Below are 27,258 nucleotides of genomic sequence, written 5' to 3'. Positions count from 1 at the left end.
CTACTTGACTCATATTTTTGAAAAGTATTTCAAAAGAAATACATCAAATTCTGTTCAATTGTTTAAATTCGTTTTGTTCCTCTAATCAACTTAATTAGATGTAAAAAGGTTAAAAAAAAATTGGACAAGTAACAATTTCATTCGGACAAGTAATTTTTGGTATGTACTTGTACTACTGGACAAGTTGAAAAAAAAAGTATTGTAAATGCCTGACATTTAGATATACCTGTAGAAAATGAAAATACACAGTAAAGATATAGCGCACAATTTTCAATTAGTCGTAATAAAAATGTAATTAATTATACCTTGTCGCATTTTTCCAATAATAAATTCATCTCAATAATTCATGTAATTTGTGAATTTTGATGTTTAACACTTAATTATTTAAAATCTTCATAAAATACTAATTTTCTCAAGGACAACAATGTTGAATTTGTCTGCAAGTCAAACTTGTTAGTAAAGAAAAAAAGAGTACATTTGTTTCCACTAACCATTCCTACCCTGATTTTTAAGTGCCTACCCTAACACTTTGTATACCATTTTTTAACAAGCACTGTTAAAGTCAGACAGATTCCCTAAAACATGTAAAAGTAACAAGTTAAAAATGTTTGTAAAATAAACAATATTGCCTACCTACCTAACCTTTTTTCCCAGCACTTGAGCTAAAACACATGTATTTTTTTTGGGCCTTATGTCTATGCTTACCATCCCTGTACAGCATTTAAAAAAAAAATCCTTTAATAGAGATAGTACACTTATTACTGTAAATTCAGAAATTATTGCGTGCATTTATTATTGCGATTTTGTCATTTTACACTTGAATGCGATTTTAATTTTTACGATTTTGAGAAAAGTCATGCTTAATTCTGTTGAAATATTACAAAATGCGAGTTTTAATTATTGCGTTTACAACTCAGTCGCATTATTCGCAATAATAAAAACCTCGCAATAATTTCTGAATTTACAGTAGTATAAAAAACATTCTCATATGAAAATAATTAGGTAAAGTTTATAGAAACTTGAATCATCACAAGTATGTGTCTTGTATTAAATTTATTGGTACATTGAATGATGAAGACTGTAGAATTATAATTACTTTACCATAACTGATATTAACACCTTTTTATGGATGCCTGTTTTCTATTTGTAGATGGATCCTTATTTTTCAATGCTGATCATGATATCCTTTATGGTTTTTGCGTTTATACTGATGAAGATTTACAGACGATATCGATTACAGCATTATGAAGTACCAGCTAGAGATGTACGAAAAGGTCATCGTTGGTATATGGTAGACATTTTTCCTGAACTGATTTATTGCAGCTTTAGTCACGATCGTATAAAACATGGTGCTCGATGTGATTCATGTGGTTTATGTGTGGATGAAAGTTACATGAAAGCAGCTAATAAGAAATTTCCTTGTAAACCATTGACAGAATCAGGACCTGTAACCCATCACCATTGGATACAAGGGAACTTACCTTTATATAGTAAATGTTTTGTTTGTGGTGATGATTGTGGCATCTTACCACATATTTCTGATGTCAGATGTGCATGGTGTGGAAGATCTGCACATGAAAACTGTATTTATATGAAAGAAGAATGTGATATGGGAGAATTTCGTTCTTCAATTGTACCACCTCACTGTATAAAACTTACATGGACTGGAATCAAAGGACGTAGGCATTTAGTTGTTGAGTCTGTCAACCATCCTGGTTATAAAAACTGGTCCCCTGTTATTGTTGTAGGCAATAGGAAGAGTGGTAACAATGAAGGGGAGTTGATTCTCAGAGATTTCAGATCTGTTCTTAATCCTACTCAGGTAAATCTATTTTCAACTTCAGCAAACATCTAATAAATTGGTTCATAAAAAAAACAACATAGTCTTATAATCAGAAGGTTATGAAAAAAATAGATACCACTTAATCAGAAGAACAATGATAATCTTCTTCTACTTAATTAATATCAAATTTCCTACCATTAAACAAACAAACACAATTTGTGTACATTGTACAAGATAAAAGGCTTGTACATAATTTTTGTCAGTTCATAGACAATGCTAGATCTCTAGGAACATTTAAGTGTGGAATTATTAAACATTATTTTCAATACATGTAGGCCAATTAAGCCATGTTAACTGTAAAATAGCTTTTTTTTCTTTTTATCAGATCTGATATTAGATGAATAGATAGAAAAGATCATAAGTGACAAATACTTGAGTCCAACCTTTTTGAGCATGTTAAAAATAGAGTTTCTTTGTACCAGATAATGATATGTTAAACATTTGTTATTTATTATTTTACATTTAGTACTGTATATTTAAATATTTTCAACTTTTCTCACCCAGTTCTATCGGAGGATACTCATATAGTCAATGAATACACTGTACTAGGGTGTCCTTTCCTACTGACGAAGCGTCTAAATGCTAACATGAAAGCGTTAAGTGTCATATCTGGAAAGAGTTCTAAATGTATTCGCGGATGGACTGGGTAGACTAATAAGGCTTTGCATATAGGCATTCACAATTTTGTGAGGTTGACCAAATCTCTGTTTCAATACATTTAGGGCTTGAGCGTAATTTGTGTTTGTAATTTGTAATCCTGAAATGCACTGGCTTGCTTCTCCGTACAACTGAGACCTTAAATAGTTAAACTTCTGAACGTCGTTTAAGGACAAATTTTCATGAACTGCTGCACAAAAGGAATCCCAAAATGGCTGCCATTCCAGTATATTTCCTCCGAACGTGGGTAGGGTAAGCTTTGGTAATTTATTGTACATACTGGAGTTTGAAAATGTAGATGAAGAATTATTTGCTGGCGTGAAACTTACTGGAGTAGGGTTTATTAGGTTGTTTGAAAGTGTAAATTCTGTGGCGTGCGGGTTTAATTGTTGTTGTTTCATAGATGTTGTGTTATCTGCTTCCCGGATTACTTTTGCTAATTTCGTTAAAGTAATTTGAATATCAAATTCATACCTGTCGGCTTCTTCTATCTCTTCTTGAATATCCTCTTCCGAAATTTCTTCCACAATTTTGTCGTTGAGTTCCGAGATAACTGTTTCCTTTTTCCGTATCATTTCCCTGATTGAAATTATTTCATTGACATCGTATTCCTTCAATAACTCCTCCACATTTCCTCTCACTCGCTTCAGTAGTTTCGTGACTGCACCACGATGTCCAGCTCTAATAGCTTTGAGTTTAGAACTCATCGTTCTTTTTGTCACGGCACCAATTTGACATATATTCTAAAGAAATGATGAAGAACGTCTTCATAGAACGAAATCTTTATCTAAACTACATGTAGGAACACAATAACGTCGCTAAGTAGCGACGTCGAATATACAGTTACGTAATTACCGCGGTAAACGACGTTAAGACGTTTACCAATTAAACGAAAATGTCTATAATAAAAGAATGTAAAAGTATTTTACAACATTAGTCTTGCATGGTTACATGTACAATGTACATTAGCTGCAAGATAACTGAATAACTCTGATTTCTTACTTTTCAGGTAATTGATTTGAATGATGTCCCACCAGAGAACGGTCTTGAGTGGTGTCATTTGCTGCCAGATATTACATTTAGAGTTCTTGTATGTGGAGGTGATGGATCTGTAGGATGGGTGCTGAATGCAATAAACCATTTACAACTCAAGGTAATCTTAAATGAACCCTCTTTCCTTTACAGCTATTGTTTTGTCTATAACTAACTTCTGACCATGATAAATTTGACAATTCCTTCTTTATTAAAGTCAATGTCCCAGCATGAACAAATAATTATGCACTCATCGGCCTCAAAGTCAAAAAGGAAGACTGATGGATGCTGTTGTAGCACTTGCTGTTATAGCACTTGTGTCCCCAGTTTCAACATGATGTCAACAATTGTTAAAAGTTTGTTAAGGTTAGGTTAGGAGAAACTGATAATGGTAAATGATAATGAAAGATTATTATCTTATGCAGTTTTCAATCGCATTCACTCACTTGCAGTTATTAAACTGTTTTCTTTTAAGTTATTATGCTCCACCTACAATTTCATTGTCCACTGAACATAAAAAATGATAGTGCTAGTGGGGCATCCGTGTACTATGGACACATTCTTGTTGATTTTGTTTTGACTCATATTTATGTGAAGTGTATATATGTTTATTCCAACTGTCTAAAACAAATATGCAATTATCTTTTGTTTACAGAATCCTCCATTAGTTGCAATATTACCGCTAGGGACAGGAAATGATTTGTCCAGAGTCCTAGGCTGGGGTGAAGGTCACACAATGCATGATATGGCAATATCCACAGTTCTGCACCAAGTTGAGAAGGCAGAGCCAGACATGTTAGATAGGTGAGTTATTGATGTCTGTTTTAATGCTTCATATTCACAGTCTTCACGCCGAGTGGCAGCCCAGGCAGCCCAGGCTAGTAAAATTGCTCTCGGGCCTGTAAAAATCATATCTACAGGCCAACAGAATCTAACTAAAAATTTTCAAAAATTGAGCTCCGGGCCTGTAGATTTAAAAGTTCATCGTGAAGACTGTATTCAAATTGATTTTCTATTTCTATCAATTTGATCAAAATCAGCCCCCACTAACCACTTGCTCGACGTAAATGATAAAACCTTTTAGAGAATAAATGTAAAAATTTTAATGGTGGTTTGAAAAGTAATTTTAGGTGTCATACCACCAATTACTCCCTCAAATTTAGAACGTATGTGAAAGTAGGCCTACTCGCACAAAAAATAGTGCATTTGATGTCATTGTTCACCTAAACTAACCAAGAAATTTGCAGAAATGAAACTTTTGTTGAAAGAGAAATATATTAAGACCATTTTGAGCCAAATTTTACCTGTCTAGGAGTTTGCATTTAAAATTGAGAATTAATGCGCTCCATGGTATACTAATTTAAGATTTCCAGAAAACCAGGGGTTATTTTTAGTGGTACCTCCTTTCAGGAGCTTTCTTCTTTCTTATATGATTTTGAATGTATGTTGAAAATTGGCATGCAGAAAGGTGACACCTTTATAATTCAGGATTTACCTAGTTTCTATGAAGTTAAACTTAAGGTAAAATATTTAGAAAGCTGTAAAAATTGCAAAATTTGGTTGAACAGATAGGGACTTTTAATTGGTGGTGTGACACCTTTAACACAATTAAACACAGATCAACATTGGTAATAGTAGATCTTTATGCTGCTCTTTTAACACCCCAAGAACTATTGGTTTTTCAGTAAAAGCAGCTCAAGATTCATCAGTCATATGAACAATTTTTTTTCTGTAACATATCACATTTCAAAAGAAAGATTCTTTTTTTCTTTGGTAAAATACCTAGATTTATATTTAAATAAATTAATTTTGGATGTAACACATCTTCTGATTGACTGTGCTCGTTTTGTTTATTAGCTCATAGACATAATTTAGTCATGTGACCATGATGTCTTCAACATTTTTTCATGGATTACTCTGGTTTAAAATGGAATTTAGAACTAAATTTTTAAGAAATAACTGTAATATTTTATCTGTCTATTCGAAATAACATTAAAAATGTGGTGCACACTTTAAAATAACACGCTAGGCGGATTATTTAGTGTGCACTACATTTATTTTGTTATTTCTCCATAGACAAAAAAAATATTATAGTCATTCCTTAAACATTTTATTCCAAAGACGTAGCATATATACCAATGTGTAAATAATACAGCTTTTATGCAATTATGAACTGGATTTGTAGTTATTCTTATGTTAAGTAAGTCATCAATATTTTTTTAAATAAATATGAAATAAATTGCACTAATATCAACATTTTAGGTGGAATGTACAGATTACACGTAAAAGAAAATATCCAGTTCTCATCCAAAACAAATCTGTAAGTAATGTATGACAATCTTTAAATAGCATGAATATTAGACAGAAAAAAAAAGAAAAAAATTGTTAAAATTGTAATGAGATAATTTGTAAATACCAATTATTTTTAGTTATATTAAAAGCAGGTAAATGAAAAAAATTAATTGAACAAATTACACACACAAATTTTTGAATTTACTGTAATAACATTTTCTTATATGAACACAATATCAACATGGAATTCTAACAAATACTATAGTGTAAATAACTGGCCATGGCTGTTTCTGTATTGGCACTGGTATAGATTCTAGGTTTGCTGTATTGGCCTCGAAACCAGTAGGGTCGAGAGCCAATACAGCTGACTGAGAATCTATACCAGTGCCAATACAGAAACAGCCAGTTCATAACACTTTTATTTAATGATTATACGAAAATTAAAAACCAGAAGTGAACGTCCTGTATTAGATTGGCCGGCTTTTTTCCTGATTTTTTTCTGTATTGGCTGGCCCTGTTTTTCCGTTTCAAAACTTTAAGAAGTTACAAAACATTGCACATCATTTAACCTGTTTATTTTATGATTTTAATTAAAAAAATATAAAAATGTTTTCATGCATAACGATACTTCCAAAGTTAAGTAATTGAGTAAGAAAATTAAAAACCGGAAGCAGTGAATGTCCTGTATTAGTCCTAGGAGCTAAAACGGCTTTTTTCCTGCTTTTTTCTGTATTGGCTCTGTTTTTTTCCGTATTGGCCCTGTTCGAAGAGCAATATTAAATCTTGCATTTATATCGACAGTGGATGGTTTTCAGTATTGCACATGCTGATTTATCAGTATTAGGGCTGATTTGCTCATATCATTTAATAATGACATTAAATGACTGATGTTGCCATAAAAAAATACAGAAACAATACAAATATTTACACAACCTCACAGCACATCAAATTAAAAGTTAAATAACTTGAACAGAAATTATGTATTAATAAATCATGTGTAATATAAGCGTTTTGTCTGCATAACTGTTTTGATAAATAAAATGGCCAAAAGAGAAAAAAATGTGAGTATATATATGGTACCTGCACATGCTCAAAAGTTCTTGCTCGCAATTATATAGGAAAATATGCAGTTTCTGTACAAAATTCTATATAACATAAGATATCTCTGAAGATCATACAGTACAGTTTACTTTAAATTCTCAACAATAAGTTTTATGCATTATTGCCTAATTTTTTTATTCTTCAATTTTTAGGCCAATTAGTGCCTTTTTAGCACATCTCCATTTCACAGTTTAAATTTTTAATTCTTTTTCAGATGATTATGAACAATTATGCATCAATAGGAGTGGATGCTCTTGTTACTCTCAACTTCCATAAACAAAGAGAAAGCAGACCTTGGCTGTTTACACACAGACTCATCAATAAGGTACATGATTTATTATACAACACTAGTGATAGCTTGGGTATATTTGGTTTGGGCAACTGAACCTCCATTCATACATAAGCACCTCCCATTGGCTTATTTATAAACTGAAGAATAAATGTGAACGTGATAATTTGTACTGCAGAAGCCTTTCAGAATAAACAGATGTTGTTACTACAGTGATATAATGAAGTTTATCATTGCAAAGTTTTCAAAGATATGACCATGGAAGCTAAATAAATTCAGAGTTTTCAGAGATATGGCCATGGTAGCTAAATAAATTCAAAGTTTTCAAAGATATGACCATGGAAGCTAAATAAATTCAGAGTTTTCTACCTTTGTACAGTTACAAAAATTTAATTTTTCCCTCTTTATGTGCTTAACTACAGGGGTATATTTCTTACTTTTGTTATGAAAATGTTCATATTCTAATAATCAAAGTTTTGCAAGTATGCAAGATTCAGGCTGTCCATCTTGTTATCACTCAAGCTTTATAAGTCAGAACTAACTTGAAGTCCTTTGGCAAATTTTAAAAGATTATTTGCAGAACTTGTGATTTTTTCTTCACTTTATTACATCTGGAATTGTGTTCCTTTAACTTAAAAGAAAGTATATACTTTTCTTTATGACCAGCACTTTGTGGCGGCCATTGTTCCTGCAGGCTGTATTAAATTTCTATGAGTTTTTAACATTATTGTTACTTCTTAATATGGAGGTGTGCATATAAGAAGCCCATGCTGGTTCTTAATCAAGTTGCTTTTATGGCCTTTTAAACTCAGAAATATTTATACTGCACTTTGGTGATACATGCTTCTTCTTTTTTATAATTCATGAAAATTTATGTTTTAAGTAACCAATCATTGTCAAATCCCTTTATTTGAGCATTTTGGTCTGTTGGTAAATTCAAGAGTCAGACCTATTGCATTCGGAATTATTTCTTTTTAGCTGAATGCAACTCTTACCTGCTGCATCAGATTCTCATAAATCTTTGTGCATTAAAATTAGACACTAACTAAGATGTGCATATTAGCAGGGCATCTTAATACTTTGACAAAATCCAACAGTTATCCTCCTTTACACATATATAGGAATTAAAAAGAAATCTTTTCAGCACTGATGAATAAATTTGAATGTTTATTGATTGTTGCCTGCTGAATGTTTCTTAAATAGGATTCATTTGGACTGGGTTGAATAGCTATAGGTGTTTTATTAGCAATCAAATCACATTTTCCTGTTGTATGTTTATTCTTTTTATCAATTTGGTGGACTTTATTTAGTAAATAAGATCTGTTGAAACCAATGTCCAAGTTGACCGATTTTTTGGTTTATGATTTTTTATCAAATTTAATTACTCTAGGGATTATCAGAAATTTAGTGCCACCAGGTTAACACATAGCTTAAATTGAAACCATGTGGGAAATTAAATTTAAATCATATTTTTAAGAACAAATAAAGCTAAATGAAATCAAACCTCTTAGAAATATTCTAATGAAATATTTACTATATTTTTAACTTTGGATCTGATCAAGTTTAAATTTTTGTGTTGTCACTTTTCTACCATTCTAGAGTTATTCCCCTGTGCAAAAGTTCAATGTGGCTTCAAGGGACCAACAAGTATCAGTTTGGTCTTAATTCCAAAGATCTTCCTCAAACAATCAGTGAACCAATTGAAACTTGACTTTTCTTTCAAGAACTGATGAAATGAACTGGGATCTGATCATCAATCCATGCATAACATGTTATAACTTTGGTGTTGCTGAAATTTTCAGAATGCTCAAATTGGACTGAAAGAGATCAAATCAACCATTTTAATCTTTATAGTTAGAAATAACTCAAAATTTCATGTTGATTTGATGAGATGGAGATCCCAAATCAACAGATTGTCTTTAAACACATTTTCCTCCTACTTCTCAACGAATTATTGTATTTGAAGCTCTCGGGTTTTATTTTCAAGTTTGAATTTTTGTTCTCTACCTTTAGATTGTCTCAACCAAATGATATGAAACTTAAACATTACCACAAAACACAGATCCAGTGACTGTGTGCATTTTGGTGGCCTCACATTTACCGTTTAAGAGTTATGCTCCTTCACAAAAAGAAAAATTGCTGAATTTTTAGTTTCTGTTCTCTAACCGTAACTTGCATCAACCAAATGTTATGAAACTTATACACACAGTGAAATTGCTCATTACCACTCAACACAAATAGTTTGAATTTTGGTGGCCTCACTTTTACAGTTCAAGAGTTATGCCCCTTCACAAACGGAAAAATGCTGACTTTCTTACTTTAGTTTGTTTCAACCAAATGTTATGAAACTTATACACAATCCTTATTAACACTTACAATGTAACACAGATAAAGAATGAATTTTGGTGGTGTCATTAGACCATTCTAGGGTTATGCCTCCTTACAAATGAAAAAATTGCTGAATTTTTTCGCTTCTGTTCTCTAACTTAAGTTTGTCTTCCATTTATACCCATGTGCACAGTCTCGTTATAGCCTTTCATTGTAGAACAATTATACAATGCACCTTCAGGGAAATAAGATTTTGATAGAAGATTTGAAGAATAATTCAAATCAAACCAAGTCCAGTATCCATTCAAGGGTACTATACATGTAGTTGCTTTCGAAATATTCCCTCTCTTATGAAATGATTTAAACTGGACTTTAACATGTTTGAAACTACAAACTGCCAAAAGTCATAATTTGACACTTGCACTTCAAATTAAAGGAAGGCGAATTACAAAGCCTTTTGTCTGTAGCCTCCATACTAACTAAAGTTATGGCAATTATACCATCTCTCCTTATTCTATATTGACATAATTTTTAAGTTGCTATGTTCACAAGGCTTAATAATGGCTTTGCTATAATCTCCCATGAAGACCCTACTCTTTAATATGCATTTCATTTAATTCTTACTTTTCATTACTGAGATAACACAAGATAAAAATTTACCCACTCTAAAATCAATCTTCCATGTGTTATTTATATATTGTCTTTTAAAAGTGAATAAATGCATATAGCATTTTTCTTTCATTATTTTTAGTTTAAAAGGGTCAGTGTGGACTATTGCTATCACTTAGTGTATGTAGTTTGGCAGCCATTTACTTCCACAAAAAAAAATCATATCCTGAAATATTTGTGCTATATAGAAACTAACTTGGCCATATGATAATTATCCTCGGGTGTATTTATTTTAATATATGATCCCAGGTGATTACACCTGTCAACAACATAACGATCAATGCTAAAAATAGAACATATGATGGGAAATATGCAAGTAATCAAGAATATCCTAAAAAAACAACTTTGCATAAAGGGACAATAGCAGGTAGAAATTTTTAAGAATTTCAAGATCTGCCTTTTGACCTTTTTTACCTTAATTGTCAGACAACTCCTTATAGAAGTTATTGCCCTTTTATGACTATTTTAAGTCCCAAATCGTTAAGTTGAAGGAGACTTTAGGTTTGCACTCCGTCTTTCTGTCTGTCAGTCAGTCAGTCAGTCGGGCAAATCAGTTTCTTCATGCTTTTAGATGTTGATTTGATATTTATTATGGCAAGTTACAGATCAAGTTTAGATTTTGTTCCAGTGTAATGATTTTGTTCAAAGTTTTGGTCTATGGACTTACAAAACTCACTCAAATAATCAGTTTACCACACTTTTTTTCATCATGCTTGAAGATTTGGTAAACTGTTTTATCATGACAAGTTACAAATCAAGTTCGATTTTGTTCTGGTCTGATGATTTTGTGCAGAGTTATGATCCTTGGACCTAGAAAATACACTCAAATAATCAGTTGTCCGCACTTTTATTCATCATGCTTGACTATGTTGATTTCAAAATTGATAAATGTTTTTTACATGACAAGTTACAGATCGATTGTAATTTTGTTTTGGTCTGATTATATTTTTGCATAGTAATGGTCCTTAGAACTTTGTTCCAATACAATGAATATTTAATCAGTAGGGGACTATGTTTTGCCATGCAATACTCACTGAATGCTTGTTCCCCTTAGTTTTTGACAAATATTTTTGAAATGGTGATAGATAGAAAGAAACTGTATGCTTCAAATAGGTCATCATTGCCAAAGTCATTAGTTATATATTTCAACCAAATTTAAACCTAGGAAAAATTACATGCAGGCGTTGTATTAGCTGTAATTCATTGTGATATTGGTCAATGAATCTTAAATAGAAATTGGAGCTAGGAAAAAGGGCCATTTCAATCCTTATAGTTATCGTACCTTTTCCTTAGAAATTAATTTTAAGAAAAATATGTCATTCTTGAAATTATTAAATTATGATTTACATTAGGTCAAGTTGAATTCTAATAAATGAAACACATGTGTTCTCATCAAGTTTGGAAAGTCAAAAATTTAAACACTTCAAAAAAGAGAGCATGAAAACATAAGGGCCTCAAACAAATAGGACTTTGATATTATTGATAAGAATAATTATGGCATATCATTTTTAAGAAAAACAAATTTTTAGTATGCAATTTTTTTTTATGAACCAAACCCTTCAAATATTCATAACTGTTAAAATAATTACAGTACCGTATGTTATAAACCTGTCCTGTGTTTTAGACACTGGTATACCTAAGGCAAATTATTCAGTAATTGTCAGACAGACTGTGTTTTATTATCAATAACACCCTATATATCATGCTTAATTACAGAACTATGTATTATCCCCATAGTCTAACACAGCTTGATGACTGAGATTTTACATGAAGAAAGTTTTTGCATCAAGTGTTAAAACATTACAGTCACCTGATATATATGTTACCTACATATCAACACTTTATCAGGAGTAAGATCTGACACCATGCAGTAGGGTACAGCATAATTAATGTTCATACTGATAGCACATATTTCTAATGCAGAAGTTGTTATTGAAAACCATCATGAAATTTTAGATGGTATCCTGAAGTTACAAAAAAAAAAGTATAAACAGGTGGCCTAATTCTTTAATTTGAATGATCCAATTTTTCAAGTGTTCATGTACTGGTATATTAATTCCAGTCTGTGATCTATTTGAAATATTCAGCTTACTCAATTATTCCTTTTGTTAAAATTGAGAAGTCAAATTTTTCACCTGTACCAATCCATTTTGGTTGCGTCTTGTAATTGACTGCTTCATAGGCTTACATGCAAAACAGCTGAACTTTGAAAATAAAAAAATAAAAAATGCTACATAGAAAAAAAAAATTCATGTTCATATTATGTATGTACTTATGTGAAATTTTGATTTAATTCGAGAAAAAAAAGTGTGTCATGCCACGTAGAATTAAAAGTTACGTAACGCTGAAGTCAAAACATTGTTTTTCTACTTTCTGTTTGCTGTTTTTACTAGGTCGCACCACTTCCAGTATAAAACATGATATCCTTCCACTTTCCTGGATTGATATCCCCAAAAAGATGCAAGATTTTTTTTTTGAATCTATATATTTATGTTTAGATTCAGCAAAAACCTATAATCAGATAGAAAAAAATTGAGTACAGAAAAAAATGGACTATTTTGTTTCCCTCCTTGTTCCCTCCATGTTTTGACATGCCCCGGAAACTGGAGTTGTAATACAAGACTGGTACCTTTAGAATCAGCTATAAATAATAAATATGTCAACAAGCAGAAGAGTAGTATCTATACTATTAAACGAGAAGACCTCATTTTGTGTGTCGCTTCTCTTCCTCCCACAATAAATCAATCATCATGCCTCTGTGTCCTATAGGTACAATGCGTAGTCGCATTTGTCATCCATTCTTATGACTATTCAGTTTGGGTTAATTTGGGAGAAAAACGAAAATAAATGCGTCTGAATATTGTTTCCGTTATCAAACGGAGTTTTATGTCAAACATGACTTCCGGTTTTAACATTGAAAACCAATCGTATGATAGATACCAAAAATTAAAAATAAATAAGCCAATCAGAGCTTTGTCCTTATCAAGGTTTTTATATTGTAAGAACCACTACTATTACACCTCGGTTTTAACTTACACATAATTTTCATACGTTCTCCGACGGGGAAAGAAGAATTATTTTCGCGTTTATCTGCATGTATACTATGATTAATATACTCCTATAATATATAGAGACTCTCTATATAATAAAGCAGTGAGTTTCTGTCATCTGACTTTTAAGTCTGGCATGACTACCGGTTTAAACATTGAAAACCAATCGTATGATAGATAACAGAAATGAAAAAAACTCTAGGCCAATCAGAGCGTTGTCGAGATCGTGGTTTTTAGATCGTTAGAACCACTACTATTATACCTAAGTTTAGTCATAGATAAGACTTCCGGGTTGAATCATACACAAGTACAACCAATCGTATGATAGATAACAAAAATGAAAAATAAATAAGCCAATCAAAGCATTCTCTAAATCATGGTGTTTACATCGCAAGAACCACAACTATTATACCTCCTTAGAGAGGACAATTATTTTTCGCGTTTATCTACATGTAAACTACGATTATTCTACTTTAATATATAGAGACTTTCTGTATTCTGTCTACTGTTTTCTTTGAAATGTTTACTATTTAAGGGGTCAAACCAGTTGCATATATATTAAACTAAGTAAAACATGTTGAAACAAGAATGTGTCTAAAGCACACGGATGCCACATCGGCATTATATTTAATACTAAGATTCGAGTTGATTGGACTTCAACTTCATCAAAATCTACCTCGACCAAAAACTTGAACCTGAAGCGGGACAGATGGACGGATGAACGAACGAAAGGAACGAGTCGAACGTTTCACAGATAAATAGGAGGGACATAAAAAAATTATTGTTGAAAGTGGAAGTAGTGATTTGGCAAAAATGAAAGTAAGGTAAAGATTAGAGGGAGTCAGGACCTTTGTCAGAACGTCGGAATCGGGTGTTTAAAGCTCGGGATTTGGGGATTGATCCGGGAATATATTTTTCGATTTCGGGATTTCGGGATATGAATTTCTTTAAATTCTACATCTCAGGATTTCATGTTTTTAAGCCCGGGATTTCGGAACTTAAGGACCCCTCCGACCACCCCTCAAATTAGCCTAAGTCGGTCTTAGTCATTTATACAAGATTCATATCCTACCATTGGCATTACTGATGGATTGTTCTAGAAGCATATTTTATTAGACTAATAATGGTCTATATATAAGCAATTACATTTTTTTCATGTTTGAAGTGGCGTAAAATTTTAATTTAATTTGACTTTTACCAAAAGATGCATTGTAGCAAAGGAGAAGAATAATTGTAGCCTGAGGCCAGAAACACGAACATAATTGAATTAAACAGAAAGGAAACAAATATCGGACTTCGGAAAAAGGGAGAGGGCTTTTGATACCTTTCAAGTAATGAAATTCTCCATACAAAATATCTTTTACAAAAAGTCATCCTAAAACAGTTCACAAGCTGTATATGCCCGCGATTTCGCGGGTGTGTGCTAGTGAAATTTAAAGATAAAACATTTTAACAGCATCATTTGATAGAGGTTCATTGAAAAAATATGTTAGATGATAAATACTCTTATAAAAAAGATCAAAATTAATATTAATGATTTTGTCTTATACTGTTCAGGAGTTATGGTCCTTGATATATATTTTCACTGCAGTTACTTATGAACTGTTGAACCAGTGCCCTTATAATTTTAGTATTTTGTTACTGATGACAAACTGAAGGTAATGTTTGATAATGTTGATTGCTATTCAGGAGTTATGGTCCTTGATATATTGGAAATGTGCACTTTGTGTTATATCTGTGCAATTATACTTATTTTTCAGCCAATGCTTTTAAAATCTGAACATGCTGTTACTGATGACAAAATAAAGGGCAAAATTAATATCATTGATTTTCATTTTTTGTTGTTCAGGAGTAATGGTCCTTGATAGATTTGAAATAAGTGTAGAATGTTGCAGGTTAAAAGATATGAAAGCACCTTTCAAAACAAAATATGGAAAACCAAGTTTGCTTTCAATTTGACAGCTCATTTTTTGTTTATTTTTACAGTTTTTATTTCTTTTCAGTTATGTTATTTAGCATTTGGTACCAAAGATGTTGTAGGAAGAGAGTGCTGTAACCTTCACAAGAAAATTAAGGTGAGTGTATACAATATAAACTGGGTGTAACTATTTTAGATTAATCTCTTTACCATTTCCATATTACTAATACAGCTCAAGTTGGGTTGGTTTTTTTTTCATTTTAAGCATATGTTTTTAAACAGATATTTTTCTTATTTTCTAAGAGGATATTTCAAAGTTGTTCAAATTAGATGGATTCTGTTTATAATTTTTTTTTTTGCAATTACCAAAAAAAAATAAACCAAAAGAATATACTAGTGATTTATGTCCAATTAAGGTGGTACCCAACACTTGCACTAAAATTAATTTGGCTTGTTTAATTTTCATAAAATTTTGACATAGCATTTACTTTGACCCTTTGACAAAAAATTTGAACCAACCAATTTATCAGAAAAAATACACTGGTTATATAGCAGTTTGACAAACACTAATTTTGATCATTGAGAAGCTTAATATTCCCTTACAACACAACATAATTAAAACGTTTAGCTGATTTTACAGAGTTATCTCCCTGTAGTGTTAGGTACCACCTTAAAGACATCATATGTTCTTTAGAATTATCTTTTATAAGGAAAATAGATTTGGCTCTTGTTAAGTACAGTACTGAATATAATTAAAAGTCTCTGTGATGATAAAATAACATTTGTAGGCAACACACACAATGCAAAACAGATCAGAAGGCAGAACAAAAAAGTTTTCATTTGCATATCAAAATAAGAATGAATCATACCTAGTTTGACTCATTTTCTCATCTTATTCTATATTCTATGAGGATCAGACTTTGAACCTTTGTTGTGCAATTTGGAGGATTTCCCCCTTTAAAACAGAATTAAGAGTTTCAAATAAAATTCCCTAATGGCAACTTTATCAACCTAGTTTAAGGTGGACAACATTGACCTGAAAACAAAATATAAAATTATAATATGATTGACTCCCCTGGACGGAGTTGAAAAAGCATTAATTTTGTACAATGTAACAGTCTCTTAGCCTTTAATGTTTTTTTAGGACAGCAGTAAAACCTAGAAAAGGTAATTGATAATTATTATGAAATTTAGTCCTAACTTATACCTTCTTCTTTGCTTTTGTTTTAAGTTGGAGTTAGATGGGAGAGTATTACATTTACCAGATATTGAAGGTGTTGTTATATTGAACATTCCTAGCTGGGGAGGAGGCTGTCAACCATGGGGAACAGAAACGGAAAATGGCAGATTGGCAGTTCCAAGGTTAGTAATCACGAACTTCAAAATTGTCTGTTCTAAAAAGATGCTTTATCATGTGTTTAAATTTGTTACTGACTTCGCAATGGATTAATCGAGGTTGTCTGACCCTAACAAATCAATTATCAATCTGGAAGAAATATATATTTGTTACTCTTCAGAATGAGTCAAGTTATACAACAAGCTAGAGGCTGCTGTTTTAAAGGTGGCTTTATAGAATAATCCAATGTCAACATAAAGTGAAAACATTTATTTATTTTTACTGAGGCAGGACAAAACATTTTTAATTAAACACTTTTCTGTACACCAATATACATTTATACAGCTAAATTTTAATATTTGAATTTTAATAGTTACAAAGTACTGCTAGTTATGCTATGACGGGAGGGGGGGAGGTATCTGGGATCACATGCACAATATCCTTAAACTCTAAGTTTTTCTTTGGATGGAATTTTTGCAAAGTTGCAGATGAAGTACATTAATTTATGTTAAAGTACAAGTTTTTTTAAATAGCAATTCTGATGCAGAATGTTGAGTGACACAGAAAATATCTGTAACAAAGATTGTCAAATAAACATGTAAATGCTTTTAAATGTAAATAATTTAAGATAAACAGAATCAAAGTTGTAAACATTTAGCACTAGAATCAGCCTTAATCTGTCATTATTTCTAGCAAGCTGTTGTTTTTTCAGTTCCCATGATTCTAGGGTGAGAAAATGGGAATTTTAACTGCATATTTTTATCTTGAAGTATTCTTCCCAACATCTTTGTAAATAAATTGGCTTATTCAATTAGCTCTCTCCAAGAAAATGACATTATTAGCATTGAATTTGATATTTTTTGTTTATATTTTTAAGTGCACTATTTGTGTTATCAGATTGAATCTGTCAGGTTATATTTACTACTTTTGATTCAGAGTATTAATAATAATTGTGAGATTTGTTAAGTGCACTTTTTATTTGTTTTGGATCTGAAGCAGTTTCAGTCTATGACCTAGCCCAATGTAGTCTGGGTATTTGAAGTATTTAGTGCCTGTTTGTCTGTTGATTGGTACTGTTGCTTGTTTGTTCCACATTACCATACTCAGGCTTATAATGTCCACATCCTTCTTTCGCATCAGAATTCATGAAAAGAAATTTTGTAACTGCTTGAAAATGTCTGATGGAACTCGGTTATTTCAAATCTTTTGTGATTGCTAGCGGTATTTTCGTGGAGAAACCTGTTTTCTATCTTAAAGTATAAGTTGAAAATGATTGTAAATGATTCTAGACACTAAAGGAGTGTTAAAATAAGTCAAAACCAAGAATAACAACTGGGAAAGTTGTATTTCTTTAAACCGGAAGTTCATATAGTACGTATAAATCCAAAATAGTTACGGTGAGAGCGTGAAGAAAATCTGTACTTCATAGTTGCTACTAGAATACAATTTAGAAGCTAAAACTGTTCTTTATTTGAATACTATTAAATTGGCTAATATAAACCCCTAACTAAATAAAAGTTTGAAGGACTTTCATATAAAGTTTTTTAGTCAGTGGTCAAGCTTACACATAAATCAGATAGAAATATGTTGATAACGGTTTTACATAGCCTAACATGGGGCTGGTCATAATAAATTAGTATTGAGGGAAATTTGGTGGAACTTAACAATTTTATTTAAACTTCTGATGATTTATGTTTTCGATTCTTGATTATTAAAGAATTTTCTCTAACTTACAATTGATTATGACATTGCTATAGAAAGTAGTATATAAACATGCATTTTATAATGTTATTTTTATGCCGCATTTATAGGCAGTATGTTTTCTGGTCTGTGGGTCCGTCTGTTCGTTCGTTTGTTCGTTCGTTTGTCCGTTCGTCCCGCTTCAGGTTAAAGTTTTCGGTGGAGTAGTTTTGGGGAAAGACGGCTTCAAGCCGTCAATTCCCTAATGGGGTTGGCCAGAGTATCATTCCCTCATGCAATCATTTTGTTTTGATAGTTTGGAAACCCCCTCAAAATGTCATACTGAAATTGATGACAAGGAGAACAGATTGACTTTAAATACATTTTTTACACATTTCCCTTCTGTTTCTCGTGAAATTATCGTATATTGAGCTTTCCCTTACACTATATACGTTTCTTTTACAGTCCGGAAAAATCAGTATTAAGAAATATTCTAAATATATCTAACCTAGTGACGTCATTGTTGGAATGCCACACAGGGATATCCTGTATTCATTATAAAAACCAGTCACAGTATTTGTATACTAATTTAAAATCCGTATTTGTAAAATGTAAACCTAATGATGTTTGCTGTAGTGTAGATCATTCACACCCCAACATGCAATGCTTTAATCTGAGGCTATAATCAGATAATTTGTAGGTCAACTTTCGTGGTAAACAATGTCAATGGGGATACATGAGATTGGGGAGAGAAACGACAGTTTTCATTGTTTCTGTAAAGTTCTGTTTTTAGAATCTTCCTCCAACTCAGGAGCACCTCCATTGATGAGTAATTATACACTAAAATCAAAGTAAATGTTTCTGAACACTTAAAATGTGACATTTAGTATATGATAAGTAGTCTTCTATATAAAAAAAAATTTTGTGTACCAACATAATTATTGAAATGGTTAAAAAAAAAATTAATAAAAATTAAATGTTGCTTATTGTAGTTTATACCTATTGAGATTGGGGAGAGCAACTGCAGTTTTCATTCTTTCTGTAAAGTTATGTTTTTAGAATCTTTCTCCAATTAAGGAGCACCTCAATTGATGAGTAATTACCCACTAAAATGAAAGTTAATGTATCTGAACACTAAAAATGTCACATTAAGTATATATATGATAAGTAGTCATCAATTAAAAAATAATTTTGCGTACTAACATAATTATTGTAGTGGTCATTTTTTTTTTCATTTTTAGCTCACCTGGCCTAAAAGGCCAAGTGAGCTTTTCTCATCACTTGGCGTCCGGCGTCCGGCGTCGTCCGTCGTCGTCCGTCGTCCGTCGTCGTCGTTAACTTTTACAAAAATCTTCTCCTCTGAAACTACTGGGCCAAATTAAACCAAACTTGGCCACAATCATCATTGGGGTATCTAGTTTAAAAAATGTGTCCGGTGACCCGGCCAACCATCCAAGATGGCCGCCATGGCTAAAAATAGAACATAGGGGTAAAATGCAGTTTTTGGCTTATAACTCAAAAACCAAAGCATTTAGAGCAAATATGACAATGGTAGAATTGTTAAACAGGTGAAGATCTATCTGCCCTGAAATTTTCAGATGAATCGGATAACCCGTTGTTGGGTTGCTGCCCCTGAATTAGTAATTTTAAGGAAATTTTGCTGTTTTTGGTTATTATCTTGAATATTATTATAGATAGAGATAAACAGTAAACAGCAATAATGTTCAGCAAAGTAAGATTTACAAATAAGTCAACTTGACTGAAATGGTCAGTTGACCCCTTTAGGAGTTATTGCCCTTTATAGTCAATTTTTAACCATTTTTCGTAAATCTTAGTAATATTTTACAAAAATCTTCTCCTCTGAAACTACTGGGCCAAATTAATCCAAACTTGGCCACAATCATCTTTTGGGTTAGTAGTTTGAAAAATGTGTCCGGTGACCCGGCCATCTAACCAAGATGGCCGCCATGGCTAAAAATAGAACATGGGGTAAAATGCAGTTTTTGGCTTATAACTCAAAACCCAAAGCATTTAGAGCAAATCTGATGTGGGGTAAAATTGTTTATCAGTTCAAGATCTATCTGCCCTGAAATTTTCAGATGAATCGAACAACCAGTTGTTGGGTTGCTGGCCCTGAATTAGTAATTTTAAGGAAATTTTGCTCTTTTTGGTTATTATCTTGAATATTATTATAGATAGAGATAAACTATGAACAGCAATAATGTTCAGCAAAGTAAGATTTACAAATAAGTCAACATGACTGAAATGGTCAGTTGACCCCTTTAGGAGTTATTGCCCTTTATAGTCAATTTTTAACCATTTTTCGTAAATCTTAGTAATCTTTTACAAAAATCTTCTCCTCTGAAACTACTTGGCCAAATTAATCCAAACTTGGCCACAATCATCTTTTGGGTTAGTAGTTTGAAAAATGTGTCCGGTGACCCGGCCATTCAACCAAGATGGCCGCCATGGCTAAAAATAGAACATGGGGTAAAATGCAGTTTTTGGCTTATAACTCAAAACCCAAAGCATTTAGAGCAAATCTGACATGGGGTAAAATTGTTTATCAGGTCAACATTTATCTGCTCTGAAATTTTTAGATGAATCGGACAACCCGTTGTTGGGTTGCTGACCCTGAATTGTTAGTTTTAATGAAATTTTGCTGTTTTTGGTCATTATCTTGAATATTATTATTGATAGAGATAAACTGTAAACAACAATAATGTTCAGCAAAGTAAGATTTACAAATAAGTCAACATGACCGAAATGGTCAATTGACCCCCTTAGGAGTTATTGTTCTTTATAGTCAATTTTTAACAATTTTCATAAAATTTGTAAATTTTTACTAACATTTTCCACTGAAACTAATGGGCCAAGTTCATTATAGATAGAGATAATTTTAAGCAGCAAGAATGTTCAGTAAAGTAAGATGTACAAACACATCACCATCACCAAAACACAATTTTGTCATGAATCCATCTGCTTCCTTTAATATTCACATAGACCAAGGTGAGCGACACAGGCTCTTTAGAGCCTCTAGTTTTTTTTAAATATTGCTTTTTGTAGTTTAAAGCTATTTAACAGATATATCAAAATGTGGGATCTGGAAACAAACTTCACACAGCTTATATCAGTCATATTTGATTTTATAAGTACATGTATCCCTGTGATGAGAGTTGTAACTGGGAACTTTATCAATGGAAAATTAAAACTGAAAAGATTTTTCAGTCCTCACTTTCTTGAGAATACTGTCACAAAAAATTGAGAATGGTCTTAGCCTGCCGTTCAGTTGTACATAATTAAAATTCTAAAATATATTGTAGTAGTTGTTAAATTCAATTGAATTTTAGATAATTAACTCCCAACTTGAATCAAATGTTTTGATTTAGAAGGTGCATATCTCATTGGTCCAAATTGTCTCTATGATGAATTCTTGACTAAGGAAATGAAATAACAATAAACAACAATTAGTTTCATTATTGTTAGCCTTTCTATATGTTCTAGCTGTTCTTTTGCTCATTCTTTGTATGTAGACTATCAAAAGATACCCCCCTAAAAATTGAAACAATGGCCGTCTTTTCCCTCAGAGCTCTTCAGCTCTTTGATTAATGAAGTTGAAGTCCAATCAACTTGAAACTTAGTACACATTTTCCTTATGATATGATCTTTCCAACTTTAATGCCAAATTAGAGATTTTATCCCATTTTCAAGGTCCACTGAACATAGAAAATGATAGTGCGGATGGGGCATTCATGTACTTAGGACACATTCTTGTTTATAAATAAATTGTACACTATTTATTTTATACATTTTTTTGTCATTTTTAGTTACAATGATGGCTTGTTAGAAGTAATGGGACTGTATTCTTCATTCCACATAGCACAGTTACAAGTGGGCTTAGCACAACCACTAAGATTGGGTCAGGCAAAGAAAGTTAAGGTATGTTTATACGTTGTATGAAAATCAAAATAGAAATGTATGCACATGTATTGAATTCATAAATAAAGGAGGAGGGGTTCAAGGATGTATTCATAATTTGCAATATTTATGCTTTTTAAACAGTTAAAAAAAACTTTTTCAACACTTTTTCAAAAACTTCCTATCTGGCAAGACAATCCAGGTATTTCTGAAACTTTTTTGTTTTCATCTCAAACAGATGAATTATCTTGATGTTTTCAATTTAAAACTGTGATGACAAATCAGCTTTACTATACATACAACATAGGTGTCTAATTCTGATACTGTATGTCTTATCTGTATACAGGTTCTCCTGTACCCATGACTGTAAACAGGTTCTCCCGTACCCATGACTGTATACAGGTTTTCCTGTACCCATGATTGTATACAGGTTCTCCTGTACCCATGACTGTATACAGGTTCTCCTGTACCCATGACTGTATACAGGTTCTCCTGTACCCATGAAAATGAAAAAAAGTGGTAGCCAACCAATAATATGAAATCCACAGGATTTTTTTTGAAAGATATTTTGCCTCTTGGTAATATTAATTAAAATTTGTGTGTTTGTCCAAATGGTCTCATAAGTGCTCTGCAATGTCCTTGGTGAGTTCAAAAATTAAAGCTGATTAGCTTTTTTCAAATGAGATATGCCCCTTGGAAATAAAGATAATATTCATATGTTCATCAGATTTAATTTGTATTTGCTCTCACACATACAATTCTACAAAATCATATTGGAGTTATTGTCCTTGGACAGATAAAATACTGTAGATTCATTTCTTTCATGGGTTTCAATTTTCCTGGATTGCTTCAAACTGCAATATTCATGGATATTAGATTTCCTGGTTTTGCCAATCTCTGAATACATAGTCTATTGAAACTATGTTATTTGTTGAAAATTGGAATTTGTGGTTCATCTGTTTCCACAAAACTAAAGAAAATTGGTAAACAACGATTAAATAATGAATCAACAGTATGTTGCATTGGCAGGAAATATTCAATCTACAAAATATATTGGAGTTATTGCCCTTGGACATAACATAGATGAATTGGCAGTGAACATTCAAATCTACATAACTAAATATATTTGAGTTATTTCCCTTAGAAAGATATAAATTATGTGCTTTAGCAGGTAACATTGGAACCCTGTTTCTTTTAATTTGTCATAGAGATTTGTAAATGGACAAAGGCAAGAAAGGTATACATATAATGAATACAATTGTAATTACGACTTTCTATTCCTAACAGATAACTATACTGAAAGGAAAAGTGCCAATGCAGGTAGATGGAGAACCATGGGAACAGTCTTCTCCAGTTGAAATAGAGGTTACACATCATAGTACAGTCAGACTGTTATCAAAGTCTGGAAGACAGAATATCAATGGTTGACGACCTTGAAAGGTTGATTAAACCTCAAGAGAGTAACAAATCCAAGTATTGTCAACTGACACAATCATGATGCTATTTTAAATGTTGTTTCTGATCAGATACAAATTTTTAATGCTTTTAGTTACTGTAGAAACTATTAATCTGTCTTTCAATGGTGTCATTTGATGTTAATGAATTTAGAGATATATGTATTGCCAGGCATACAATAAGTGCTAAATTGTATTTATTTCTGATTTCAAGTGCTTCAAGAATGTTTCAACAGAAATGTTATTTTGCTCAATATAGTTTAGTGTAGTGAATAATATATTGATGATCTCAAATTAATCATGAATTCCATTAATGTATACACCAATTTCAAGTCCTTGGGGTTTACTGGGAATTATTTGACCTCAGCTTTGCATGCTGTGGATTATTATTCGTTGGATAGCAATTTTCGTAGGTTTCGTGGGTACAGGTGAACTTCAAATTCAAATGTCCAATGAATAACATATCTTTAATAGGCTTTGTATACAAAGATTGGCAAAACCACGAAATCAGATATCCATGAAAATGCAAGTTTTCAGCAATCCACGAAAATTGATAACCACGAAAATAAATGAATCTACAGTAGGTTGACCAATATTTGCAAATCATTCACTTGGATAAACTTAACTTAAAATTGGTGTATTAAGCATAATTAATGTGCAATTTACTCTTATCTTATATTTATTATATGTCCCAATATCTACTTTTATCAAGAAAAGATGTAAAACCTTATTTATATGATACTTTATGATGCAATTATATGTTAGTTCAAAACATATTGAGATTAATGTAAATTAAAATACCTCTTAAAAAGATTGCTGAATCCTTATTGCTGTATCCTTAATGCTGGCATACTGTAAAATATGGTATGGTTACTATTGTGGATTGGTATTTGTTTAAATATATATTATTTACTGAAAGTCAAATGGCAGAGGCGGATTAAAAGGGTTTTTCAGGGGGCCCAGGCCCCCCTTTTCTGGGAAAAAATTGGTTGATTATTTAGGAAATCACTGAAGCATGACTGAAGCGGGAGGGCCCCCTCTTAGGCAGTCAGTGGGCGCCCACTTATGAAAATTTCTGGATCCGCCACTGAATGGATTGGACACAAGTAAATCATACTTATGAAGACATGTATAAAACAAATAATATTAATATAAGCACGCAATGTTTCTAATTATACAATACTTTACTAGTCTCTCATGGCATAATTGAAATTGGTAAAATTTTGATTTGTTTATCCTTTGCTTGCAACATACTGTAAATAGTCAAAGTGATGTCCTTTTGATACTATTTGACTAGTCAAGTTTGTAGTGAATAAATAATGAGTGCAACCCATCTTAAAAACTCTGAAGCTGAGTCAATGTTGAAAATGGGCAATATGCTAAGTGAAAGTTAAAAATCTGATCTGTGTAATATGAACTCTTGTTGAATAGTTTTTTGAAAACTGCTTGCAGTCTAGACATTTTTTTTTGCCAGCAAATAATGTCATATGATCTAAAAGTATAAAAATGTCTTCCTGAAAGTCAATGTTTCAAAGACAAGATCACTTTATTTAAAGAAAGGAAGCTGAAGGTTATTCCATAGAAGCTGAAAAATCAGTTCTTGTTTAGATTTGAAAATTTGAGAGAAATAACTAACAAATGGCCATAAAAAGAGATGATTTAAAGTTCTTTATTAAATCATTTTCATTGATGATTTACAACTATGTGTGCTTACATTTTAGGTAACTCTGCACTAAGTATGCTTGATAGCCTCTTCACTCAATACCTTTATGAACAACAATGAAAAATTACAATTTTGGTTTCTAGATAAAGCAGGTAATCCAATACAATAAAAGACATTCTAGATGACAGTTGATTGAACATTTCACTTTCTTTGTAGTTTAAATAGATGTGCATGTGCATTATCAGTATTTACATTCTTAGGATCAAAAAGATAAATTTTACCTTTATCTTGTTTTCGATTTTTACATAATTTATCTCAATACTCTTTAGGCTTAACATCAAATAGTCATATAAACGTACTATCCTTAGATAGTAAAATATGTTTCCTGCTTTTGAAGAATTAATTTCTTTGTTCAAGGAATGTAAACATTGGTTTATAAATGATTTTTATGACATTCAGTGAATTATTTTTGCATCAAATGTATAGCTATTGCATATTTTATATTGATTAATTCAATGTTGAACATTTAAACATTTTAATGGTTTCATGGTACAGATGTTGCAATAGTAATACAAAACATCTATTATTCATATATTTCGCTGTGTGTTTTAAAAGACTTATTGTGGTTTTTACAAAAAAAAAAAATAATAATTGCTGGAAACTTGGGTTCTGATATAAAAAAAAAAAAATTTTTTTTTAGAAAAGTATCACCTTGCCATATTTTTAAAAAGTCCTTTTTCGAATCACAATTGTTTTTGTCAAAGGGAAACAACTCCTTAAGTAAGATGAATAATCATCAATTTACACCGACACACACATGGTGAACATTGTGTTGGATCTGACAATAGATTTGATAGACTTCATAAGTGCATCACCTATGACATAGTGTGACTTATAGTCCTAAGATTTTGATGTTGTAAAGCATTGTATTTTTGTCCATGCTGTTTTTCAGAGACAGTCAGTCACCAGTCAAATTAATCATTGTTTTGTAATTTGACATTAAATGAAATATCTTGACATCTAGTCTTAAGATTTTGATGTTGTAAGGTGTTGTGATTTCCAGTATATGTTTGTCCATGCTATTGGAAGTCTTTGAGTCAAATAAATACTAATGTAAAAAATAGACAACAAATGAAATATCTTGACGTCTTGTCAAAGATTTTGATGTTGTCATGTGTTATGGTGTCCTATATATTTTGTAAAGTTAATAAATTAGATTCAGTTTTAATGAAAGGAAAGCGTAATAGTGTCCTATAATTGTCTATATTAAGAATTAGTGGGTTTTATTTATCTATGTTAATCACATCAGAATTAGGACAAAAGACAAGAAGACTATTTACATCAGTACTGTTAATGTTGTGACTCCAATTTTTGTAATATAAGTGGCTGTTGTTTGTTCAAAGTAAAAAAAAAAGATGAGATCAAAGAATGTCTTCCTGTTCTGCTAATTGATTGCTTGCATAATGTCCAGTGGCAAATAGTTGATGCTCATTTGTAAAAAATACTAATTTGAGGTGAAACAAAGTTTTGCCTTTTTTCAGAAGAAAAATGGGTAATAATCTGGGGTAAACTTGATAAGACAACAAAAACCAACACTGAAAAATATGAAAGTTAGTAAACAGTTGCCATGGGAACTATTTTAAAATTGTACATTCCAAGTATACATTGACATTAGACAATATTCAAGGACTACATGACAAATTTTGACCTGAAATTTTTATTCTGGATTTGTGTGAATATTTGATAATGACAGAATTTTGTATTTATTTATTTTGTGTTTATTTTATTTCAAATATGTGAGCATTTTAAGTGATTGAAATAGAATAATACTGTTTTAGTTACTTTATTATAGAATAATATTGTTGATATTTTAGATATGAATACATATATGTACTTGACTCTTATAAATTTCATGTATTTTGTTATCAAATTTAGTTTTTATGGAGATTTTTTTGTATTAATTTTGTATTTTTAGCAATCTTTTAAAAATTCTGATCATTTTATGAATTTGTCCCATATGAACACTGA

The 27,258-nt window shown here is 31.6% G+C and overlaps 1 protein-coding gene across 1 annotated transcript in view; it reads left to right on the top strand.

The window, feature by feature from the left end:
- Positions 1 to 26,229, top strand: part of LOC143045491 (diacylglycerol kinase epsilon-like) — a 31,877-nt gene extending 5,648 nt beyond the window's left edge. Inside the window, exons 2-10 of the mRNA XM_076218037.1 lie at positions 1,151 to 1,822; positions 3,510 to 3,653; positions 4,188 to 4,336; positions 5,795 to 5,852; positions 7,140 to 7,250; positions 15,265 to 15,336; positions 16,411 to 16,541; positions 22,023 to 22,134; positions 23,401 to 26,229. Of these exons, the coding sequence (XP_076074152.1) occupies positions 1,151 to 1,822; positions 3,510 to 3,653; positions 4,188 to 4,336; positions 5,795 to 5,852; positions 7,140 to 7,250; positions 15,265 to 15,336; positions 16,411 to 16,541; positions 22,023 to 22,134; positions 23,401 to 23,541 (1,590 nt within the window). The 3' untranslated portion in view covers positions 23,542 to 26,229. The remainder of the gene's footprint in view (positions 1 to 1,150; positions 1,823 to 3,509; positions 3,654 to 4,187; positions 4,337 to 5,794; positions 5,853 to 7,139; positions 7,251 to 15,264; positions 15,337 to 16,410; positions 16,542 to 22,022; positions 22,135 to 23,400) is intronic.
- The last annotated feature ends 1,029 nt before the right edge of the window (positions 26,230 to 27,258 follow it).

Source organism: Mytilus galloprovincialis, chromosome 9, assembly GCF_965363235.1.
Source record: "Mytilus galloprovincialis chromosome 9, xbMytGall1.hap1.1, whole genome shotgun sequence".
NCBI lineage: Eukaryota > Metazoa > Mollusca > Bivalvia > Mytilida > Mytilidae > Mytilus > Mytilus galloprovincialis.
The sequence above is the reverse complement of the archived record's forward strand: the minus strand, read 5'-3'. Positions and strand labels throughout refer to the sequence as shown.